This window comes from Rhinopithecus bieti, unplaced genomic scaffold (genome assembly GCF_001698545.2).
Source record: "Rhinopithecus bieti isolate Rb0 unplaced genomic scaffold, ASM169854v2 scaffold_4781, whole genome shotgun sequence".
NCBI classification, from domain to species: domain Eukaryota; kingdom Metazoa; phylum Chordata; class Mammalia; order Primates; family Cercopithecidae; genus Rhinopithecus; species Rhinopithecus bieti.
Window position 1 is genome coordinate 939,747 of NW_016805181.1, and position 26,702 is coordinate 966,448.

General features: G+C 37.6%; 1 protein-coding gene across 1 annotated transcript in view; it reads right to left on the reverse strand.

The window, feature by feature from the left end:
- NBAS (NBAS subunit of NRZ tethering complex) overlaps positions 1–26,702 on the reverse strand; it is a 399,905-nt gene that overhangs the window by 15,743 nt on the left and 357,460 nt on the right. Inside the window, 2 exon segments of the mRNA XM_017871408.1 lie at positions 4,492–4,630; positions 8,007–8,146. Coding sequence (XP_017726897.1) covers positions 4,492–4,630; positions 8,007–8,146 — 279 coding nt within the window.

A 26,702-nucleotide genomic window follows, 5' to 3' on the forward strand; every position in this document is an offset into this window, starting at 1 on the left:
GACTGTGATCTCTACCAGCAAGGCAGCTGCTCTGAGCTGAACATCAAGTGTTTGTTACATACTTTGTTTTAATATGCATCATCTCATTTAATTTCTCCTCAAATCCTTTGACAAAGGTGTGATCTCAGCCCTACTAATCAGATGGGGAAAGCAGAGGTAAAATGGTTAAATAACTTGAATGCTATTGCATAACTTGTCTGATTCTAAAAATCAAGCTCTTGACATTAGCAAAAGTGGCTCAACCCTGATAGAGAACAATCACATTGAGATTTAGAAGCTGGGAATTACTAAGGCTCTCTCACCAGCTGGGTAACTTAATCCCGTGCAACAGACCCAGAGCATTGGTGACTAACTCATGTTGTGTCTCAGCGAAATCATGGACCTTCAGGGTCCGTCACAAATAGCTGGACCTTGGAATTTTAAATCTATAAATGCCAACAAACTGCTTTATGCCAATTTCTTATTCTACCTATCCCTGACTCTTGAGAGTGCTTTATATACTGCCATGGATACAAGCTGATTAGAAGGATACAGAACTTTTGAGACTGTGGGACACAGGACCTGTGAGAAAGTCACTCATCCTGCTGGTAATATTTTTCATCAGGAAAACCATCATGGCCCTAAGTAAGCAAGTCCCAGGAGCAACAGCAAGAGTCACGAAGGCATTCTAAGGAGTCATGAATTTTTTTTTAAATTCTGTAAGTATAGCAGCTTAGTGAAAAACGGGAAATGGAAATGAAGAAAATGGTGAGTACTCTTAAGTACTCTGATATAAACAATTAGGCACATGCATTTCCTAAATCATGGAGTAGGACAACCAAAGGTATTGAATTTAGGAAAAAAAGTCATAAGTAACAGATAATTGTACCACCACAGTGATATAAAACATTGTGGAACTCTGAAATTAAACTCTTCAACTTCCAAATGTAGTAAAATAAACTTAACAAGATACTGCCACTTTTTAATAGAAATGTTCCTTCCTCTGTAACACTTTTAATTTACATTTGAGCATATTTAGCCATCAGTAAAAACAGTACATACCATTTGCAAATAGCCTCTAATCACAGCAGCCTCAGGGAAAAAAACCTATAAATGTGTCCAATTGAGAGACAGAAACTGAGTCAGCTTAAGCAAAATGAAGGAAAGTCACTGTGACAACAGAACTCCTTGAACAATTATCTTTTGTTTCATCAAATTAAAGAGACATGATAATGACCTACTTTGCAATGGAGTTTAACCCAGTACCTCCTCTCTCATCCTGAGAGAGTTACAAATTTATGAAAGGTAGTGAATTCTGTACTATGGATGAAGCAGTACACATACAGCCTCAGCTCATTCTCCTTAGAGAATAGACAGAACTAGCATTTTCTCATCCAGCTTAACCTCTTCTTTCACAGCCCAGAAAACAAAGATCCAGAGAGTTTGGTGCTTTTCTCATGTTCACATAGATGTGGCCCAGTCTGGAAGAGAAACAGTACAGCTTCAAGCATTACTAGAGCTCCTTCTGTTCTATTACATATGATGTTCCCTGCCCTTAAGGTGCTCTCAGTCCTAATAAAGAACAGAGGCAGTAAATCCCTTCCCATGGTGTGTGTGAGGAGTACTCTAATAGATGTGTGCTTTAGGTGCTGCGCTATCTTTTCTGACTTCTTAAAAACACTTATGTTTTTAAGATGATTCTGAGATCAAATGAGACCCCTGCAAATAAACTTAATGTATTACTCTCTTTGTCAAAGTACCTCCCTCTGGCTGTAGACACTTATTAGGGAGTTGAATCATCACAGCTAAATCAGAACTTTTCATTTAACCAACAAGTCATTTTCCGATAGGAAACAGAAAGCACAGCTTCTTATACATTCATCATTAAAAATAACACGCTTTTCTTCTATGTATGTAAAATGTAAATGGAGTGCTGACGAGAATATTACTGCTACGGACACAGATATGTCTAGGACCTATTCCCAGGCGGCTAAAAGATAATACACATCAAGTGGTCCCTATAGGCCTTTTGGCTCCAGGGACTGGTTTTGTGGGGGAAAATCATTCCATGGACTTGGGGAGGGGTTGGTTTGGGGATGATTCAAGCACATTACATTTATTGTGCACTTTATTCCTATTAGTATTACACTGTAATATCTAATGAAATAATTATACAACTCACCATAATGTAGAATCAATGGGAGCCCTGAGCTTATTTTCCTGCAACTAGATGGTCCCATTGAGGGCTGATGGGAGACAGTGACGGATCATCATAAGGAATAAGGAGTGCACAACCCAGATCCCTTGCATGTGCGGTTCACAATATGGCTTGTGTTCCTATGAGAATCGTGTGCCACCACTGATATGACCAGAGGTGGAACTGAGACGGTAGTAAGTGATGGGAGCAACTGTAAATACAGATGAAGCTTCGCTCATCGCCAGCCACTCACCTCCTGCAGTGCGGTCTGGTACCTAAGAGGCCATGGACTGATACTGGTCCTCAGCCTAGGGTTTGGGGAAAGCTGACATATATAACTGTTACTGAGCCTTGATTAGCCAGCTGGTGAGATGATGTCAGGGTTAAGCATGCAGTGGCCATGTCATGGCCAACTTACATTCCTTGCCTTGCAAAAGTTATAGTAAAACCAAACCAATAAGGGTATTTTAAAGAACAAATAAACTTCTTTAGACAATGACAGAGATTCTAACAACCTTATATTTTAAACACTGATCATCTAGATGCTAAATTCTATAGGCCATTCTTGAAGGAAGTATTGAAAAGGGAAAACTGACAGTATCACTTATATGATTGCATAAGAGACATTCAAAATTCATATATCTCCCAAATGTAGTAGGAATGGCTTTTCTGGAAGAATTCCTTTTTCAAGCTTTCAAGCACAGAGACTTGATTTAAAGATCGGACCCACCATTCACTGCCTGAAGAAGCAGGAGCAAGACCCTTGACCTCAAACCCTCCAATCCATCAGCTGTCAAGTGGAGATAAGTGAATCTCCTTACAGAAGGTGCTGAAGGTTAAAGCAGGCAATATAGATGAAAGCCCAAGAATGTTAGCAAATGTTAGTTATCACCATTACTACCTGCCTGTTAGGCAGTAACAGGAGACCTTAAACAATGCTTTCCTAACCTAGATTCGACAGAACTGACAATAGAACACTGCTGGTCTTTGGTCCCGATCTAATAATGCTTGATCTTAGCTTATATTCAAGTGAAGGCGAATCTCATGTTATTTACATGTTGCTTACTTTGGTGGGGATAATGAAGTGCACCGAGTCCCCACACTATGCAATGGGCTGGACCCGGCCCTGGGTGACACAGACATGATATAGCCATGGTTCCCCTCTCCAGGTACCCACAGTATAGCAGAGCAGGTCACAGGTTCATAAGTGGCTGATACAAGCAGACCTTGGTCCACAGCCCAAATCACACTTCACTAGAGTAAGGGGAGGTAATTTTCAGTGTTGGTACTTTATTTTGTAGAATAATTGTGTCATTCTGTTAGTTGGAAGACTTCTTTAAATGGATAAAATATTTTAAAATTCAATAAAAAAACTCCAAGCCCTCATTCAGAAAACAATTCATTAAATGTGCATTCACGAGAATATTTTCCTTGAGCGATTACAATAAGGATTCAAAGGATCATATTTACAAATTTATTTTCAAGTTTATCTCCTACAGAGTAGGAATGCAAAATCAATTTAATGCCATTATCCAAATGCTTAAATTTAAGACAGGTAAATTATTCAAATAATATACTGCTGAGGTGGGATCCATAGCAGTGAGCAGAAATTAGTATGTGCTTACTTTAGAACATTCTCCCTCTTTCTCTCCATACATACACATATATATATATACACACACACATCTATACATATATATGTCTCTGTGTGTGTGTATATATATATACACATATGTGTTTCTCTGTGTGTGTGTATATATGTGTGTGTGTGTATATATATATAAAATGTCTCTGTGATGGTCAAACCATGGGATCAAACAAGAGAACAAAGGTCAAAAAGGAGGTGCCTGAGTTTTGACCATACTTTGCAGAGAAAAAATTGTGGTTATGCAATCTTGTTACAATGATGTTAAAAAGAACGTAAAATTCAAAGTGGTTGGTTACCTACTGAGAAGAGTGCTAAAGTTTACTACTACTATGCCAGCTGGCCTAGTTCAGACAGATAATGCACGAGCTACTATGGCCACTTGGAACAGAAACTTCCGTTTGACAAAAAAGGGTGTCTAGAAGAAACCGAAAACTGGGTTATACTCTGGGGCTTGTACAGAAAACGCTGGCTCCCACAAAAAGACAGCAGCCTCAGAGGATCCTTTCAGCATTGCTTTTCTTCATCTGATCCATCAGAAATTATGGCCTTTAGCAGTAATTACTTAAGCGAAATGTTCCTCAAGTCCAGTCACTGGGATTGCTTATAATAAAGAGTTCTGATAAGCAAAGGGCTACTCCTTAGGAAAGCACTCAAAATATCCACTCACCTCTACCGGCAGCATCTGCTTGGTGTTATACAAAGAGCGACACATTTTCAAAACTTCATTCCCCAATTCTTCCTTGTTCTCCATCGTACATCTGGTAAGCATCACTGTAGCTAGTCTCACCCATGGATTATTGGTTATGCTGGTGTTTATGGAGAAAAATACAAGGCATTGGAAATGACTAAAGCTATCATAATTGTGATAAATTTTAAAACAAGTGAAATGCTTATGGTAAATTACAATCAGAATCTAGGTTACACTCTGCTTCAAGTCAACCTTGTAGAAAAGATAACACCTTAAGGAGAAAAAGCAGCTTCCTGTGGTATCACCAAGCAGCCCAGCAACACAGAGGTAGTAAGTGGCATTGAAACAGCACAGGCTTTGTGAAGCCTGACAGACTCGGGCTCAGATTCTGGCTACTTGGATCCTCAGAGAAGTTATTTAATACTTTTGCCTAATTGTATGGTTCTGGGGAAGCCACACCCTTCTGGGCCTCAGTTTTTTCATTGTGAAAAGCTATTTAATGTCTTTTTTTCCTTGAAGAGTTGCTTTAATGAATGATCTATGTAGCTGTGAAGAATCAGTGTTAATAGCAAGCACACATTACTATTTACTACATAAATACTGCCTCTTGCTGATATTATTATTATTATCATTGTTATTGTTATTGTAATGGGGTCAGGGCAGGACTAAGTTACAATCAGGGTACTGCATAGCAGAGGTCACCTGGGGAGCATAGGTTCAGGAAGCCACAGACAAGCAGTAGGAAGACCATCTTTGGGCTTCACATTGTTTCCTTGTATTGGAAACATGAAAGCATACAAAAGTTTGCCTTGTCTTTCCCTTGTCTTGACTGACACTACCCTGTGTTTCATAGAAACATCACAATTTACATTTCCATTGACAAGTTAATGGTAAATTCATTTCATGGCCCCAGGAGCAGGGTACTGATTTAGTTACATTAAGAAAAAATTACTATTTATGAAGAGTCTGTTGGTTTATTAGCACAGCACTACATTCTAGACATTGAACAACCAGGGATGGCCTTGCCCTTGAAAGAATTTTATTCCTCAGGCCCTGAAAAGAATTTCAAGTGCAACAGTAACAAGGGGACGAGCCCTTGGCAAAGCCTTTGTGTCTCAGCTCAAACTGAAAATCTGTGAGAACAAAGAACGCTGCTTACTTCAAGGTACACACAGTTCTGTGAGAGTGTCTGGTGTGCTGAGGAGTCTTCCTACACTCAAGGACTTCCCCTCTTTTCTCCTCTTGCAAAGTCTGAACTCAGCTCTCCTGGGTTCTTCTCTACAGTTTTTCTCATTGTAGAAGAGATGCTGCTTGCCCAGCATGGTGAACCAATGGGCAACAAGGCTTTGGTAACAAATTATCAAGATATGTTTTTCACCAGCCAGCAGTGATACACTGGATGAAAACAATGAATCTTCCTTAAGTACAAACCTAGTATTTTTCCATGCATTTTCCTACAAGGAACTAAAGCTAAAAAACCAAAGTTGGTACTAGTAAATTACAGTCATGTGGATCAAACGAATTTCTTAAGTTGTAACCTTTTTGTGTTGATGGGCAACATGCCATCATTGTCATACTATCCTCCCTCTCTTCCACCCGACTCCTTTTTTGGTGATTTATTTATTCAATTGGATTGTCTAAAAGAAAAAAAATATTCAAAAGTACTTCTGAGAACCTGTTTGTAAAGCATCCCATCACACATTCTCCAGAATATTTGACTTATGCCCTTGTTATCTCTTAGGCAGAGGAGACATGAATGATAGGAGGGGAGGGGGTAAGCAGACTGGGAAACGCTTTGTTCTGATTCTAATGATTTAATAAAGCAGTTTTATAAAACTCAGGTTAGCAATTTACAAATTCCATTTCATATGTGGCTACAAAAGAATATAACTTTAAAAGTTAAGACTTTTGGTTTACAAACGCACTAAATGTTTTAAATGCAATAAATGTTTTAAGTCAAGCTGATTTTGATTCTTGTGAATAAATGAATGATTTTAAATGGTCAGTGTTCTAAAAGTAAAAGAAACTGTAAACTAAAGTTAATCTCCCAGAGGCGTCATATTTTGAATTGGGAAATGAGGGTATGACGAAGTCTACAATTCGATTCTAATAATTCATTTCCTTATAAAAGTATGGCATTAGTGGCAATCTCATCAGTGGGCTCCACACCTGTGTCACATAAGTCTCACCCAGGAGTTTGTTCAGAACAGATTCCCAGGTCCCAGTACGGAGAGCTGGACTCCGCAAGTTGAGCACAGGACCCAGGACCCTGCTCTGAACAAGCACCCCGAGCTCTGAAGGCACGCACACGAAGACCACTGGTGGCTAACACAAGTGCACTGTGAACTAACGGTGTTATGATGTGAGAGCCTGCACTGTGGATTTCAAACAGTGAAGGTAAGAACCTGTTCTTAAAAACAAGTCAGTATGTCATCGCTGCCACAAAGGTAAGAGATCTAAGAAACATTTCTTTTTTTGCTGAAAACACTAGGTTAAAAAAATACCACAAAATGAAAGCACCATTCTCCTTGGTTTGCTTTGGAAATTCCTAACAGTCTCGTGGAACCTTTTCCAGATATTTGCTGGCAGTCCTAACTGCTCACAGGTTATAGGACTTCATTTTCAGAAAAGCATCCTTCTTTAACCTCACACGTGGAGATGTTCACTGGCCTGGGGGAGAGTATGTCAGCTGAGCGTGGGGAGAGCAAGATCAGTCCTGGGCCAAACAGGCGCTTGCGGCAAGGGCATTGGTGCTCATACCATTTGCCAATGAGAAGCCACAGCTCATGAGAGCCAGCCCATGCACTCAGAGGAAATCTGGCCACTTCTTCCAAAGGAAAGGGGTACATTCCGTGGCTAATACCACAAGGACTGAATAAGTACTCCATGCAGGTATGGATGGCAGCTGCAACTCAGCGTGACAGAGGAAACAACACGGGCTGTGAAGGTAGCCAGCAGTTGGTTAGAATTCTGTCTCCTCCACTTATTAGCCATGTGAAGCCTGAAGTTGTTTAACTTCTAAGCCTCAATTTCCTTCATGTATAAAATCAGATAACATCACCTTCCCTTGTAGGTGTGTTGTGTGAGTGACTGATAATATATGTAAATTGCACATAACATTGTGTTCTCAATAAGTAGGAATTATTCATTTATTCCTTTTGGATTCTCAAGCTGGCACTGTAAGCTGTGTGAAGACAGTCAAGAAATTTCCTGGTGAAAATACTGAAACTACATTGTTTTTGTTGACCTCATAAATCAGATATTATCAAGCACTGTCTGCTACTTTTGAATAAAATATTAGGGTTTAGGGGCAAGGAGAAACGGAAAGACATTGTGATATTTCAAAAACAATTTTAAATTCCTCTAAAGGCAAATACTGACTACGCACACACATATAATTATTATTTCATTGGCTCTTTTGAAGGTACGACATTTTTAGGGCTAAAGTCCAAACAAAAGAACTCTAATTAGGCTAATTTTATGTTAATACTTACACATATTCACTTTTCATAGGTGGCCAAGCTTGCAAAAGTAAAACCAAGTGCTGAAATTCAGCCTCATGGTGACTAGATTCCAGGAGTTCCATGAATAGACGGTAGCGGTTCTCTTCATTCTCAATGTCAGCTATGTCCACCTGGAAGAAGAAATACACACTTAAAGCTGGTGGCAAAGGCTACTGAATTGGTTTATAGAGGAATTCTACTTTATTTTAATTAAACTTTTTTTGAAAATTTTTTACAATGTGTTAAGATTCAACAACATCAGAAAAACAACCATCTCAAAAGCTCTAAGCCTTACTCAATTTCAGATAATTATGTTAGAAATTGTTTAGCACTACAATCAGAGGAAGGTTCTAATTAACTTGTTTACAAAATAAATTCAAACAACCAGACTTCCACAGAACTGGCTTGTTGGCATTTAACATATGTTAAGAGACTGAATTGCTTTATTTGAAATTGTAATATTTCACCATCCTCAACATTAGGTGAATTTTTTAAAGTTTAAGTTATCCCAAATGAAATCCTAATTTTCATTAGCAATAAAATCCTAATTTTCATGTTGTCTAGAAAATGTCTCTAATTTGAAATGAAAGATTTTACTAAAGCGTATCTGTCATTGAACTTTTTTGCTATAAATCAAAATAGAATAAAATATCCTTTATTTATACCTCCATTTCTAATGCAAAAGTAGTCTCTGCCAAATACAAAACACCCATTTTTCCTTTCACTGAATAACTAAATGGTTTTCTTTTACATTGAGGCAGTCCTAAAACAAATCACATCTCCAATATCTCTGTGGTTGAAAATGTACGCTATTTTAGGTTAAAACAGTTTTAAGCATAAAATAAGCCAAAGTCTGGTTCTCTCATTTTCTAGCCTCAGCATAGATTATTTATATTTAGGTACACAGACATTCATGATGATGAGTTCATAATGATTTGGGTACACAGACATTCAGATGATGATACATTGAAAGGATAATGAGAAGGAATGGTTACCTGTATATATATGCTAAATTGTCTGCACTAACGCATATTTCCAAAACATTTACTTTAATGGTCATTCTGGCTCTGATCCCAAGAAGCCATCTGACAAAGTCACGCCATGAATTCTGCATTTTACAAAAGTTGCTGTGTACTATGAAATTATCTCTAATTGCTATGGGAAGCCTTGTTCACACAATGATCCATCAGATCCTTCAAAACCTGCCTTAAAAGCCCATGTCATTTTTCTATGGAAGAATAGCCCACAGCCATTTTATAGTTTTTTTGAAATAATTTCATAATACAGTCAGTCAGTTTACCCTTACAGCAGTTTTGTGTGGAGGACAGCACAAGTATTAGCAATCTCACTTTACAGATGAGGAAATAGGCCAACTATCCTGGTGGCACGACTAGCAAGTGACAGAGCCCAAATATAACTATAATCAGATCAGGATGTTCTGAAACTAGAGGATTCAATAAGCTAGATAAGCTTTTGATAATAGGGTTGGACCTCGAGTTGGGAGTTTGGCAATGCTGCCTTGCCTATTTATAAAGAAACTTAAAAAACCAAAAACAAAAACCCAAGACATCCATCCATCTGCAACTCTCCAACCTCACCACCTTCAACCTGTCTCCAGCCTCAGGGTCTCTTTGAGGTTCCTTGCATACATAAAATCATGCACACTCCCATCTCAGGCACTCTGATCTGTTTCCTCTGCCAGATACCCTCTTCTGCCAGATATCCTCTTCTGCCAGATATCTGAGTGACTCACTCCCTCTTTTCAAGTTTCTCAAATGTCACCTGTCAGTCAAGGCCTTGTTTAACTGCCTTACCTACAGGAGCATTGCTGCATACCTGTCCATCTCCTTCACTCTGTTTCATTTTTCTTCTTAGCACTCACAACTATGTGACATGCTATATATTTACTTATTGCCTTTCTTCTTCCATAAGAAATGTCAGCTCCTTGAAAGAAGAAGCTTTTTTTGTTGTTTTTCACTGGTCTATCCCAACTCCTTAAATAATACCTGCTATAGAGTATATGCACAGTAAGTACTTATTGAGTGAATCAACTAGTGAATGGACATACATATGAATGGAGTGAATGAAGACAATTTGTCACTTATAAAATAATTTAGTATAAATTATATTAAAAACAAATGGAGTTGCCATAAATTTGTGGCTGGTTTCATTATTAGGGTTAATGTAAGATTTAAAAAGAAAATAATATTGCCAAAAGAAAACTATTAAATTAAAAAACAGGACAAAAGATGGCAGGTTTGTTAACATCACATCTATATAAATGATACTTTGTGACTGTTAAGTGATTTCACTAAAGTCCCTCTGTCTGAGCATCCTATCTGAAGAACGGGTTCCAAAAATGTTGAAATCTCATAAGTTTTGATAGCCTTTTCTTCCTGCAGGATAATCTCAGTGTCTACATGAGAGGAAAGGTTTGTGCTTAAGAAGTATTTAAAATCCATTGTATGAAATGTTTCCAATGTTCCTAGCAGTGTCAGTATTCCAACTACTATAATTAAATGCAGTATAACTAATAACAAGTAGTTTCTCCTTTTTATGAAATACACACTTTATATGGTTTATTTTCTGTATGTGATGCGCTACATGAAAAGGAAGAGATTAACAATAAAAGAATCATGTTTTCAATACTGTCTAAATTTATTCCTTTTCAGAAACTGTAATCTACATTTTGAGGAAATAAACTGTATCATCAGGGAAGAAAAGAGAACAGAAACTATAAGTTAAACCTTAATATTTGTTTCTATAATAGTGTGCAAATAATAGTTTCCATGTTTGAAATGCATTTGATAAATTTTTTTGTATAGCACCTTTCTCACATGTACACGGTCTTTTTAAGAGTATGTCTTTGTCAGAAAATGTTTTCTTCTAATGTCCATTAATCATTTCAATTTTTAGTAACTTACTTTTCAGAGCCTTAACCCCACATTTTAACTAAAATGTGAAAATACAGTAACTTACATAATTATCCATTGTGTGTGTGCATGCTTACATACTCCATCATATCAAAAAGCATTTCAAGTCAAGCTACTCAGCTCTTAAGAAAGCAATTTTAAATTTGCTACCACTGTAGCTGCAAGTTTTACCTTCTACGAGAGAAGAAAATTGGCCTAAAAATGGACTTCAGCACTTATTTTAAAAACATGATAAAGAATATACTTGGTTTGATAATTGGTATATACCTTAAAATATAACAAGTGCTAATCTAAGATTGTGCCCACATATTAAAATATTTAAAAAACAAATGTTAATATTATCTTCTTTATTACGTCCTTTAAGACTTTAGGAAATAAATTCTGGTGAATTTTGAATTTTGAGAAGACAATGGGCCTAAAATAGACTTGAGCATATATTTTAAAACATAATAAAGAATATACTTGGTTGGATAATCATGATATACTTTAATATATAACAAGTGCGAATCTAAGATTTGTGTCCACAAATTCAAAAATTCAAAATGAATTTTGTGTAAAGAAAAATTAAAGGTAAACATATGTCAAGGGCTCCCAGTCTGAACAACATGGCTTATCCATTTCTCTCTGCTCCTCTGCAAAGCACAACTATAAACTGTAGGAGTCATAAGAGACACTGAAGGGAAAATTCTGAGGAGTGGTTAAAAGAAAGTACACTAGCCTGGAGTTGCAAGCCTGAAGAACATGGTATTCGGACGTCTTCTGTCTCCCCAGCCAAAACAAACAAATGAATAAATAAATAAAAAATAAGAAGCCCACCCAGACCTAGTATTTCGCAATTCTGGAGCTAGAAACAGAACAGAGCTCAAATAGGCTCATTTGCACTTAGAATCCCAGAAGAAAAGGAGAAAGAGGGTGAAGCTAAAAGACATGATAAGACATATCTAAAAACTTCCAAAATTTGATAGAAGACACAAACCTACAGATTCAAGAAGCTAAATTATTCCCAAATAGGACAAACACAAAGAAATTCATGTCAAGTTACACCATAATTTGAAACTTGAAAAGCAGGTAGAAAAGGAAAAATTTTGAAAGCAGATAGAACAACATTACTTGTAGGAGAATATTAATGTGAATAACAATGGATTTATTATCTGAAACCATGGAGGCCAGAAGGAAGTGTCCCATTTTTTTCAAATGTTGAAAGAAAAGAACTGTTAACTACAAATTCTTTATCTGGCAAAGCTATTCTTCAGGAAAAAAAATAAATGAAAACATTCTCAGACAAAGACAAATTAAAAGAACCTGCCACACTAATAGCCCTCATCTTAAATACTGGCTAAAGAAAGTTCTTCAAACAGAAAACGATAAAAGAAGGAGCTATGAAGTATCAGAAGGAAGAACTAAAAGGGCAAAAATAAGGGTAAATACAACAGACTATTCTTTTCCATGTACATGTTCTAAATCATACTTGATGATCAGAACAAAAATTGTACACCATAGGATATTCAAGATGATAATATTTAAAAGTGGGGAAGGTAAAGGGCCTGACCCAAATATGGAGGTGAGATTTCCATATTACATGTCCAGGATAGGATGTCCACTCCTACCATCTTGTTCAGCACCATACTGAACGATCTAGCCACTACAATGATGCAAGAAAAAGAAATAACAGACACATAAATTAGAAAGAAAAAATAAAACTCTATCTGCAGATTAATTGTCTATATAGAAAATTCCAAGAAATCACACACAATAAAACAAACCCTAAAACTAAGAAATGAGTCAGGAATGTCACAGGATACAAGATCAACGTACAAAAATCAATCACATTGTTATATACTAACAATAAATATGTGAAAACCAAAAATAAACATGTATTATTTATAATAGCTCCAAAGAAAATAAATGATTTACATGTATTCAATCTGCTATGGCTTGAATGTCCCTTCCAAAATTCATGTTGAAATTTAATTGCCACTGTGATAGGATTAAGAGGTGAGATATTTAAGAGGTGATTAGGTCACAAGAGTGATGCTCTGAATGAATTAAGGCTCAGCTAGGACCTGCGTTAGTTTTACTGGGAATGGGTCCCTGATAAAAAGGAAGAGTTCCACCCTGACCTCTCTTGCTGGGTAAACAAAGTCATTCACAAAAGGTTACATGCATACTGTCTGATTCCATTTATGTAAAATTTTTGATATGACATTTTAGAAATGAAGGAAAGATTAATGGTTGTCAGGGGTTAGGAATGGGGTGGATGTGATTATAAAAGGGATCCTTGGGCTGTTGGAACTACTCAGTATCTTTGTTAGAGTGGGTAGCTAGGCAGACATGAGCAGAGTAGGAGAGGAAACAGACACCGCTCCCCAGGAACGTTAGGTGACCATCGGGTGATGGTCAAGTGGTTGTTAAACCGTCTCTCTAAAATAATAACTGGTTGCAGCAGAGATCAGGGAAAGGCAGTCTCCCAAAAGAAAACTCCTGAAGCTGGTGATCCCTAGCTTCCGGATTGGATCTCACGAGTTGAGTGAGTGGGCTCAATCAAGCATGCACACTAAGAGGCAAAATGGTGGAGTTTAACTGGTATATGAACATCCTCTAGGAACACTACACTGGTAAGAAAAGAATGGCTCAAGTGAGGATGCGTACAACTCTAGTAAACACGCTGTGCACACAGCCCCTTCTAAAGGCTGGCATGCCATGGAGCATGTGGACAGCTCGTGCCAAAGAAAAATCAAAGGAGGGGAGACACAAAACCCCAGAAGCATGCCAACGTGTAAATCCCCAAGTCAAAGGTCAAACAGGGCACTTGAATCTCTCGAGTTGCCTGCTTGGCCTTCTTCCAAGTGTACTTTACTTCCTTTCATTCTTGCTCTAAAACTTGTTAATAAGCTCTCATGCTCAAAAATTTGCCTCAGGCTCTCTCTGCCGTATGCCCTTTGGATGAGTTCTTTACTTCAAGAAGGCAAGAACTGAGTTGCTGCAAAGCCATATGGATTTGCTACATCTTGACTGTGGTGGTGGATATATGAACCTATACAGGTATAAAACTGTATAGCACTAAATACACACAAACACACACAAATGAGTACAAGTAAAACTCGAAAATTCTGAATAAAACCAGCAAATTGTATCGATGTCAATATCCTGGTTGGATATTATACTGTAGTTTTGCAAAATGTTACCATTAGGGGAAACTAGGCAAAGTGCACAAGAAATCTCTCTGTATTATTTCTTACAACTGGATATGAATCTATAATTATCTCAATAAAAACCTAAAATTTGAAAAGGAGGATGAAAATGAATGCAATCAGAATAAACTTCACAGAGGAAAATGCTTATACAAACAAAATGCAGAAAACAAACTAAATCATGATGCAAAAATAAAGATGAATAAGGAGGATACAATTTGAGGGGAAAAAACCCCGTACGTGATGTGACATAATTTATATAAAGCATTCAGCAGAAAAATGGCTACATATATATTTAATAAAATGTTTACATTTGGATGACAGATCTGTTGGTGATGATCACTTCTGTCTGCCTTTTGGTACTTTTCTTGGTTTAACATGCATTGTTTTCATAATTGGAGGTTTCTGTTTGTTTATTTAAAGAAAGAAACATACACAAGAACCACAGGAAACTGGCATGTCTGTTCAACAGATGAGTCTGTATTTGGTGACTTATCCTTCCTTTATTAAACCATAAAATTGCTTTATAAATGATCAATTATAGCAAAAACAAAACAAAGATACAACACCAAACAAAATGAAACAAAAAATAGGGCTTTTTCAAATCTACTAACCGCTAAGGATACATTCGCTGACCGTAACTTAAAAGATAAAAATAAGAAAGCTTGATGATATCTTAGGAGTGAGTAGAAAGCAAATTAAGTTTGAATTGCTGTCAACAGTGTTATAAACGGGTCTCAATGCTGTATAAAGAGCCCTCACAATTTAATGGCTATTAAGTAGGACCGTACAGAGGTTTCCTCAGTAACAAAGTAAAGTATAAACATATATTTTGCAGAGCAAAAGTCATACAATCCTAGTTTTTCATTCCAACCCTCATCTGCTCCCTACCCCTTGCCACTTATATAATACCTATGTAACCTGGTGCAAACAGCCTAGCCTAGGTCTGAGTTTCTTTATCTGTAAGATGTGCTGATAACATCTACTTCACAGGGTTATATTCATTCAATTCCACAAATACTAACTGAGAATCTACTTTTTGTAGCAGAGATACAGTGATCGGAAAGATGACCATTCAATTTGTGAGAATTAAGCAAGACAAAGCCTGAGAAATTAGATAGAGAGATGATCCTCAACTAATGATAAGGTTATGTCTTCCAGTCCAGAGAACTCCTACGAGGAGTTCTCTGTCTCATGCCACACACCACGGAAAGGGAAATTCTAGCCCTCTCTTGTTACTCTCAGCTTCAGTTCTAAACATCTTGCCCTAATCTATTCCTTGTAATGGTACTTCCTCCCATGACCATGTTCCTAACCTGTAACTTGTCCATTTGCCTATGTTGGCCTACTCTGATATTAAGGACTTAATGTGTTCCTCTGACTACAACCATTGAATTACCCCTATCTCAAACATCCTTCTCAATTCAACTCAGCTTCTGGAATCAAAAAGTCAAATGCTCTCCATGTTCCCTTTTAGTTTTGCTGAACTGCAAACTGTTTTGCATATGATTATGCAAATGCAGATATGATTCAAAGGGAGGGTCCTTTTCCATGAGAAGTAGATTATGGACATTGGCAGTCTGCGCAAATCAGTTGTCTTCCTATATTGTGAGACATATAAAATTGAACATACAGAAAGTAGACATTTTTATTCTCTTCATTTAGATGGTCACATAAAACCCATAGGAAGAAAATGTTACTTAGTTGCTCTGCAAGCACAGTTAACTTGGATATTTAAGAAAAGGCCTTAGCTTTACAGTAAATATTTGGCAAATGAACGCTCATTTATATATTTAGTTTCACACAAATATTTAAGGTATGCATATATATTTTATGATCTCCACTTGAATATACGAGTACCTGACTCAGGTGGTAGTTAGAAGGCTTTTATTGTAACACATTCAATTTGATAAAGGTCTTAAGAGACATATAGTTTATAGTGCTATAAGAAGAGAGAAGTTAACCTGAGATCAGGAAGGGGACAAGGTGGCACACGAGAAAGGATCTGAGGGAAGAGTAACATTTGGACATGTAGAGGTAAGGGAAAAAAGAGAAGACTGGGTAGAGACGAGGGGAGTCAACAGAGGGATGCTGAGTAGTAGTTTGTGGCTCATGAAGGTGAACTGTGGTTGAAATGGTAGATGAAGTGTATTGGGGCCAGAACATGAGGACAACTACACGCTTGGGAACACTGTGTATGATCCAAACGTTGAAAATATTGACGCCAGTTCCTCTGAGTTTTAGCTATAATTAAATCCTAGTGGTCAGCAGGGAATATGGAGCAAAACAAATGATCAATATACATTTCTTGCAAAATAGTACAATACAAATGATAATGTTATCTACTTATTTTCTCAAAGATATCTTTGGCTGAATGTATGTGCATACTATAGCTAATATTGCTCATTAAGAGTTAGAAAAGTTAACCTTAAGTGGAAGAAACAACTATGTCATAAATCTAACAAATTATCTGAAAAAAATTAGAGAAGGAAGTATTGCCCTAACATCACAGATCACAAAAGGTGAAAGAAATGGGTCTCAGGGGCTTACTGAAGTTGTGAGAACATCTGATGAGTATGAATATTACGGAAATTTGAATTCTCCAAAATACTTGAAAATAAGGTACCTGACTTACCATGGATGTGGACCTAGAAAAGAATCAAATTCTCTTTGCAGAAAGTAGGATAGTACCTATAAACTATATATGTTCCCAGCATCTAAATACATTTCATAAAAGTATGAAGAGTACAGAGAACTCACGTAAGTCTCCAGATAGTTACAATGGGAAATTACTATAGAATACATTTTAATGTGAAAATTATAGGTAGTTATCAAATGCTTCAACATATCTCACTACAGGAATTATAAACAATAGGTAAATTTGATTAATACATGGCTTTCAAAAAGTGATGATAAACTCAAAATAATACAGAAAAATGTTTATTTTGGAGACTTTACTGACCTTTCTGAGGGTTGATTTTTCCTCTTCCGTAGGAGAGAGATAATAAATACTTGTATGATGATTGTGAATATTAAATAAGATAATGGGAATAAAGTAGCTGGCAAAGATTGGTGTATAGTAGGCACACAAGAAAGGATAGGTATTACTTATATTATCGTCCACATAATGTACCAAATAGTAAAAACAGAAAGCTGGATTTTTTTTTGTTTTTCGAGACAGGGTCTCACTCACTCCGTTACTCAAGCTGGAGTGCTGTGGCATGAATCAGGGCTCACTGCAGCCTAAACCTCCTGGGCTCAAGTGACCCTCCCGCCTCAGCCTCCTAAGTAATTGAGACCACAGGCACACGCTACCATGCCCAGCTTATTTATTTATTTATTTTTGAGATGGAATCTTGCTCTGTCGTCCAGGCTGGAGTGCATGTGGGGAGATCTCAGTTCACTGCAAGCTCTGCCTCACGGGTTCAAGCAATCCTCTGACACAGCCTCCCGAGTAGCTGGGATTACAAGCGCCCACCACCATGCCCGGCTAATTTTTGTATTTTTAGTAGTGGTGGGATTTCACCATCTTGGCCAGGCTGGTCTTGAACTCCTGACCTCATGATCTATCTGCCTTGGCCTCCCAAAGTGCTGGGATTACAGGCGTGAGCCGCCACACCCGGCCTTTATGTTTTTATTGTAGAGATGGTGTCTCCTTATACAGGTCAGGCTGGTCTTGAACTCCTGGGCTCAAGTAATCCTCCTGCCTTGGCCTCCCAGAGTTCTGGGATTATAAGCATGAGCCACTGTGCCTGGCCAAAAGCTGGTTATTTGCTGATTCCGTCTACTAAGAATTATGTCTATAGACTAGACAGGACAGGACAGGAAAACAGGGAAATATGTCTGTTTTAGGAAAATAAAATTGTAGGTTGATTTTCATCTCTTTTTAAAATCTCATTTACTTGTGCAATAAATATGGTATTTCAAATGACTCTTAAGCATGCCTTCCACAGATTAGTGAAAATAAACAAAATAAATTGCTATTTTTTTTTACTACATTTTCTTTTTCTTTGTCCTTTTCCCCAGTGAAGAAAAAAGTAACATATACCTCTTTTAACATCCCCACCCCTTCCACAGTGAGTGTCAAACAAAATCCTGGAGGTGAAAATGTCCAACAGTTTACACCTATAATAGTGATTATTTTACACCTGTAATAGTTTACACCTATAATAGTGATTATTTCATATCGACACCACTGACAAAACATTCTAGGATTTTAAAGAACAAAATTCAAATGTGACTCAAACATAAGAATATTTCTTTTCCCTTTTGTCTCTGAAAGCACTGTTTCTCTCCTCATTGAATCAGGTGACTTTAGCCCTTGCTGTGTAGGTCAATTTGCCAAGTAGCTGCAGCCTTCTTATCAGACAGAGTCACTGTCCTTGAAAAAGTGAACTAAGTCACCTATTATCAGTAGAAGACAGTCTTAACCTCAAATTTCTCTATGGCTCCTGGAAGTGAACACAAATATCTTAAATTAAGGTACTTTTGAAATATGCATCTTCCTATAGGTATTGATAGTTGCTTACTTTATCTTTAGAAATTTACAAATATGATGTAGTTATTAATACACTTAAAAGTACTTTATAAATAGAAAAGATTTACAAACATGAGGATTATTCCTGGCAGTAGTGACAGTAACCACCATATTCTTTTTAAAAATGTTTTTTACTACTATTTTATTACTCTGGGTAACTCACAGAACAGTAACCACCGTACTCTTATCTTCCGTAAGAATTCGTAAGCTGTTAGCCTGCTCCTAAGAGACTCATATAACGACACTTGATTTGAAGTTGCAAAACAACTGTGCAGTACCTTTCATGAACACAATAAAGTCACACTGAGATGTTGTTGTAGGCAGGGCTTCAAAAAACAGAACGAACAAAAATCCTCAGCTTCAACAAATATACAGAAATATCAAAAGGTGACAGAATTAACCAGACCTCTGCCTGTTAAAGCCACTCCTTTGATAAGGTTTCAGGTGGCCAATACTGCCTGTTGTGTCTAATGGATTGAACTAATATCTCTGCGGAAGGGAATTTTGAGAAGACCAAAACCAGTCATAAGCTGTTGACTACCAACATTCCCCACCAATCCAAGCAGTTCTTAGACCAGTGCCTGGCACACAGCAAGTATTTAATAAACAATATTATGACTGTTAGTTATTTTTATTAAATATAGTCTGAATTATTGCTATTAGATAGGAAAATATAAATATAATATATTCTATTTTTGTCCATTTCTGGATATTTATGGATTTTATTAAATAGAAAATATCAAAGTATGGAAAATAACTAAAATTTAAACATTAAAAGTAAGGGTGCTATTTTCTGCTTATTTTCCCTTTTCTATAGAACTAAAAAACAGATGCAGATCTGGCAACAATTTTCTAAATACTTGACCTTGCACAGCTCATATAAGGCAAAATGTGATCATGGTATCTCCCCTGCCAGGTAAGGAGTAGGAAAATGAGTGCCTGTTTATAAACTGCTTAAGAATAAATGGTTTTCAATTGCCACAGAAAGTCTCTCCTAGGGCACTGCAAACGCACCCTTGGGATGGGGAGAAATCCAATTAAAGAACAGGAATGTAGGCTCCCAAGGAGTTTCTACACATCTGTGAGTATGGAAACATACCTAAACACATAGAGGCCAACAACTGCAATTCTGAACCATGCTTTACAGCACCCTACTTATTTTACTATACCTGTAAACATAGAAATTACACAATACAACATGCTGTAATCACTCTCCATAAGTGCTGCTGTCACTTCAATATGTAATACATATTTTTACATAAATATATTTTATGAAACACTTAAAAACATATAAGGGGAAATATTTTGTGTTAAAATAAGAAGAAAGATTTTGCCTTATAAATTTTTTCTCTAGGACAAATAATCAATCATATAGTACCATGTGACCCCCTATAAATATATGTGTGTCTGTTTGTTTGTTTGTTTGTTTATTTATTTATTTATTTATTTATTTACTTATTTTGAGATGGAGTTTCGCTCTTGTTGCCCAGGCTGGAGTGCAGTGGCACGATCTCAGCTCACTGCAAGCTCTGCCTCCCGGGTTCAAGTGATCCTCCTGCCTCAGCCTCCTGAGTAGCTGGGATTACAGCCACCTGTTACCACGCTGGGCTAATTTTGCATTTTTAGTGGAGATGTGTTTCTCCATGTTGGTCAGGCTGCTCTCACACTCCCAACCTCAGGTGATCCGCTTGCCTCAGCCTCCCAAAGTACTGGGATTATAGGCGTGAGCCACTGCACCCAGCCATGTGTTTTCATTTTAAACAGCTGCTATTGAAGCTAAGGCCATACTTTGGTTTGAGTTAAATTTGATGAAGTTTTAATCGAATAATTTACACAGCTGAAAATTTTTTCACTGTAGTGTATTATTCTGACTCAGATCTGAATATTGGCCCTGCCACTTAATAGCTGTGTAATCACATAAAAATACCTTTCTTAGCCTCAGTGCTTTCATATGTAAAAATAAGGTAATAATACCTAACGAGCAATATCAGATTACTTTGAGAATAATATAGCATAACATATGACATAATATACAGACATACACATACAGCTTTCTATGTATCTAAAACTGAGTTAACACTGAGCCTTTATGGTAGCTACTAGTATGGATAGTTCAGAGTTATATATAATTCTGCCATATTTTAGCATTGAGGTATTACACAAATTTCTTAACCACTTTGAGCCTATTTCCTTATGTGATAAATGGAGTGATGAGATTCCCTATGTTACAGGGTTATTACAATGTTTAGATGAAATGATACACATATGAAGGCTAATGTGAAGTCCATGGAAGGCCCTCAAAACATGCAGCACGTAGCATCTTCACAGCTTAAGGAAAAGAGATTTCTGTTGTTACTTCTAGAGTTTTAATTTTGACTCTAAGTTTTATTCCAGTTAGAAATTATTCAGAGAGACTTTAGGGTAACAGAAGAAACTGGCAACCAATGAATTATATCTACCTATATATCCTCCAAATATAAAACAGAATGACAAGAACAAATAAAACTACACAAAACCCACACATTCAGCACAATTATAGACCAAGCATGTCCAAATTTCAAAATACCACAAGGAATATGGAAAAAAGCACTAAATCCCAGAGAATGATCTCACATTCCATGTTAATATTTCACATATTCAAAAAAAAGAATACCTGAAACCTAACTGTACTAATAAGTGAATAAGATAATCATACTAAAGGTGGCATGTCTCTGTGTGTGTGTTTGTGTGTGTGTGTGTGAGCGGGGAGGAGGAAGGAATTAAGTGACTTTGAAAAATATAAACCAGATAAGCCAGGTGCAGTGGCTCATGTCTATAACACATCCAGCACTTTGGGAGGTTGGGGCAGCAGGACTGCTTAAACCCAGGAGTTTGAGTCCAGCCTGGGTAACATAGTGAGACCCCATCTCTACAAAAACCAGACAATTAGCCAGGCATCGTAGTGCATGCCTGTGGTCCCAGTGACTTAGAAGGCTGAGGGAAGAGGATCCTTGAGTCAGGAGGATGGGGCTGCAGTGAGCCACAATTGGTCAACTGCACTCCAGCCTGGGCAACAGGGTGAGACACTTTCAAAAAAGAAAAAGAAAAAGAAAAGAAAAGAAAAGAATTATTAGTACTCTTACTTGAAGTCTAAAGATAAAAAGAGCTCTACAAAAATATTGTATTCTACCCAGTAATTTCAAAATTTATATGTACTCCAGGATTGAGCAAATATATAAATATATTATGGATAATGACACCCAAGTTTCTTGTTGACAGAGAGAGGAGTTTACAAATAAGAAAAGGGAGAAGGTTAGAATAAACTCTGTGGGACTGGGTTGGCATTAGAAGTAGCAATATGAAATTACAGAATAAGATATAAATAGAATAAAACAATAAGTTAAAAAGCCGGGGAATGAAGTTAAGCTGTAGAGTTTTTATTAATTTTCATTTTGCTTGTTTGTTTATGCACACAATATTAACTTACTATAAGCTTAAAACAATGAGTTATAACACAGTATTTGTAAGACACACAGATAACCTCAAATCAAAAAACATACAACAGACACACAAAAATAAAATGTAAGAAATTAAATCATACCACAAGAGAAATCACCTTCACTAAAAGGAAGACAGGAAAGAAGAAAGGAAGGAAGAGAAGACAGCAACAACAACAAAACAGCAGGAGTAAGTCCTTACTTATCGATAATAACCTTGAATGGAAATGGACTAAATTCTCCAATCAAAAGACAGAGTGGTCGATAAAAAAAACAAGACCCAATGATCTTTTGCCAGAAACATGCTTCACCGATAAAGACAACATACGCTCAGAATAAAGGGGGAAAAAAAGAGATATTCCATGCCAATGGAAACCAGAGAAGAGCAGGAGTTGGATTGGCTCTGTGTCCCCACTCAAATTGCATCTCAAATTATAATCCCCACATTTTGGGGGAATGGCCTGGTGGGAGGTGACTGAGTCATGGGGGCGGACTTCCCCTTTGCTGTTTTTGTCACAGAGTTCTCACGAGATCTGGTTGTTTGATAAGTGTCTGGCACCTTCCACTCCCTCTCTCTCCTGCTGCCTTCTGAAGATCCTGCTTCTCCTTTACCTTCTGTCATGATTAGAAGTTTCAGCCATGTGGAACTGTGAATCAATTAAACTTCTTTTCTTTATAAATTACCCAGTCTCAGGTAGGTTTTTATAGCGGTGTGAAAAAGGACTAATATAGAAAATCAGTACCGAGATAGTGGGGCACTGATATAAAGATACCTGAAAATGTAGAAGCAACATTGGAACTGGGTAATGGGTAGAGGCGGGAACAGTTTGGGTTCAGAAGAAAACAGGAAGATGTGGGAAGTATGAAACTTCCTAGAGACTTTAATGGTTTTGACCAAAATGCTGATAGTGATATGGACAATGAAATCCAGGCTGAGGTGGTCTCAGATGGAGATGAGGAAGTTATTGGGAACTGGAATAAAGGTCACTCTTGCTATGCTTTAGAGATGTGTGGAACTCTGAACTTGAAAAAGATAATTATGGGAATCTGGCAGAAATTTATAAGCAGTAAGTGTCCAAGACGTGACCTCGTTTTTTCTAAAAGTATACACTCATATGCACAAAGACAGAGATGGAACTTACGTTTAAAAGGGAAACAGAGCATAAAAGTTTGGAAAATTTGCAGCCTAACCATGTGGTAGAAAACAAAACAGAAACAAAGCAAAATGTTATCTCAGGAGAAATTCAAGCCAGCTGCAGAAACTTGCAGAAGTAAAGAGAAGTCAAATATTAATAGCCAAGACAATGGCAAAATGTCTCCAGGGCATGTCAGAGATCTTCATGGGAGCCCCTCCAATCACAGGCCCAGAGGCCCTAGGAGGGAAAAATGGTTCCATGGGCCAGGCCCAGGGCCTCCTGCTCCTTGGACATGGTACCCTGCATTCCAGCCACTCCAGCTCCAGCTGTGGCTAAAAGGGGCCAATGCAGAGCTCAGGCCATTGCTTCAGAGAGTGCAAGCCAAGCCTGAAGCCTTGGTGGCTTCTACATGATGCTGGGCCTGCAGGTGTACAGAAGACACAAGTTGAGTTTTGGGAGCCTTTACCTAGATTTCAGAGGATGTACGGAAATGCCTGGAGGTCCAGGCAAAAGTGTGATACAGGGGTGCAGCCCTCATGGAGAACCTCTACTAGGGTGATGCAGAGGGGAAATGTGGGGTTGGAGCCCCCACACAGAGTCCCCACTGGGGCACTGCCTCTAGTAGAGCTTTGAGAAGAGGGACACCATCCTCCAGACCTCAGAATGGTAGATTCACCTACAGCTTGCACTGTGCACCTGAAAATGTCACAGGCAATCAATGCCAGCCTGTGAAAGCAGTCATGGAGACTGTACCCTGCAGAGCCACAGGAGCAGAGCTGCCCATGGCTTGGGAGCCCACATCTTGCATGACTGAGCCCTGGATATGAGACATGGTGTCAAAGAAGATTATTTTGGAGCTTTAAAATTTAATGACTGCCCTGTTGGGTTTCGAACTTGCATGGGGCCTGTAGCTCCTTTGTTTTGGTCAATTTCTCCCATTTGGAATGAGAGCACTTACCCAATGTCTGTACTCCCACTGCATCTTCAAAGTAACTAATTTGTTTTTGATTTTACAGGCTCGTAAGTGAAAAGGACTTGTCTCAGTCTCATTGAGACTCTGAGCTTGTGCTTTTCAGTTAAGGCTGGAATGAGTTAAGACTTTGGGGGACTACTGGGAAGGCATATTGGTTTTGCAAAGTGAAAGATGTAAGAGATTTGGGAGGGGCTGGGATGGAATTACATGGTTTGGCTCTGTGTCCTCACCCAAATTGTAATCCTCATCTGTTGGAGGAGTGGCTTGGAGGGAGGTGATTGAATCATGGGGGTGAACTTCCCCTTTCTGTTCTTGTGATAGAGTTCTCATGAGATCTGGTTGTTTGATAAGTGTCTGGTGCTTCCCTCCCTCTCTCTCCCGCCACCTTTTGAAGAAGGTGCTTGCTCTTCATTTGCTGTCATCATTGTAAGTTTCCTGGGGCCTCCCCAGCCACGCAGAACTGTGAGTTAATTAAACCTCTTTTCTTTATAAATTACCCAGTCTCAGGTAGTTCTTTACAGCAGTGTGAAAATGGACTAATATAGTAACTAAGACAAAATTGATTTCAAGACAAAAACTATAAGAAGAAACAAAGAAGATCACTAATGATAAAGAGGTCAATTCAGAAGGGGATATAACCGTTGTAAATATATATGCACTCAATGCTGGAGCACCCGGAAACATAAAGCAAATATTATTAGAGCTAAAGAAAGACATAGGCCCCATATTAGTTCATGTTCACTCTGCTAATAAAGACATACCCATGACTGAATAATTTATAATGAAAAAGAGGTTTAATGGACTCAGTTCCACGTGACTGGGAAGGCCTCACAATCATAGTGGAAGGTGAAAGGCATGTCTTACATGGCAGCAGGCAAGAAAGAAGGAAAAACTAAGTGGAAGGGGAAACACCTTATAAAAAGGCCAGATCTTGTGAGATTTATTCACTACCACAAGAACAGTATGGGGGAAAGTGCCCCCGTGATTCAATTATCTCCCACTGGGTCCCTCCCACAACAAGATCAGATTTGGTTGGGGACACAGCCAAACCATATCAGGCCCCAAAACAATAATAGCTGGAGACTTCAACACCCAACTTTCAGCATCGGACAGATTGCCCAGACAGAAAATCAACAAAGAAACATTGGACCTAATCTGTACTATAGATCAAATGGGTTGAATATAGATATTTACAGAATATTTTCCCCAACAGCTGGAGAATATACTTCTTTTCCTCAGCACATAGATCATTCTCAAGGACAGAGTATATGATAGGTCACAAAACAAGTCTTATAACATTTAAATAATGGAAATATTATCAAGCAGTAGCCCAATGAAGAAATGAAGAAGGAAACTGAAAAATTTCTTGAAACAAATGATAATGGAAACATAACAAAACCTATAGGTCACTGTAAAAGCAGAACTAAGAAGGAAGTTTATAGCTATAAGTGGCTACATCAAAAAGGAAAAAAAAAAACTTCAAATAACCTAACAGTGCATCTTAAAGAGCTAGAAAAGCAAGAACAAATCAAATCTATCTAAAATTAATAGGAAAAAAGATACAATAAAGATCAGAGCAGAAATAAATGAATTGGAAATGAAGAAAACAATATAAAAGATCACTAAAACAAATCATTGGGGTTTTTTTTTTTTTTTTTTTTTTTTTTTTTTTTTTTTTAAGATAAAACTGATAAATCTTTGGACAGATTAACTTGAAAACAAAAAGTGAGAGAAAACCCAAATAAAACCAAAGATGAAAAAGGAGACATTTCAATCAATACTGCAGAAACTCAAAGGACCATTAGTGGCTACTATAAGCAACTATATGCCAGTAAGTTGGAAAATCTAGAGGAAACGGATAAATTCCTAGACACATGCAACCTACCAAGAGTGAACCATGAAGAAATCTAAAATCTGAACAGATCAATAACAAGTAATGAGACAGAAGCCATAATAAGTCTCCCAGTNAGATAAAACTGATAAATCTTTGGACAGATTAACTTGAAAACAAAAGTGAGAGAAAACCCAAATAAAACCAAAGATGAAAAGGAGACATTTCAATCAATACTGCAGAAACTCAAAGGACCATTAGTGGCTACTATAAGCAACTATATGCCAGTAAGTTGGAAAATCTAGAGGAAACGGATAAATTCCTAGACACATGCAACCTACCAAGAGTGAACCATGAAGAAATCTAAAATCTGAACAGATCAATAACAAGTAATGAGACAGAAGCCATAATAAGTCTCCCAGTAAAGAAAAACCTGGGACCGGATAGGACTGGTATTATAATTCTACCAAACATTTAAAGAAGAATAATACCAATCCTATTCCAACTATTCCAAACAATAGAGGAGGAGGAAATGCTTCCAAACTAGTTCTACAAGGCCAGTATTACCCTGAGACTAAACCCAGACAAAGACACACAAAAAAAGAAAACT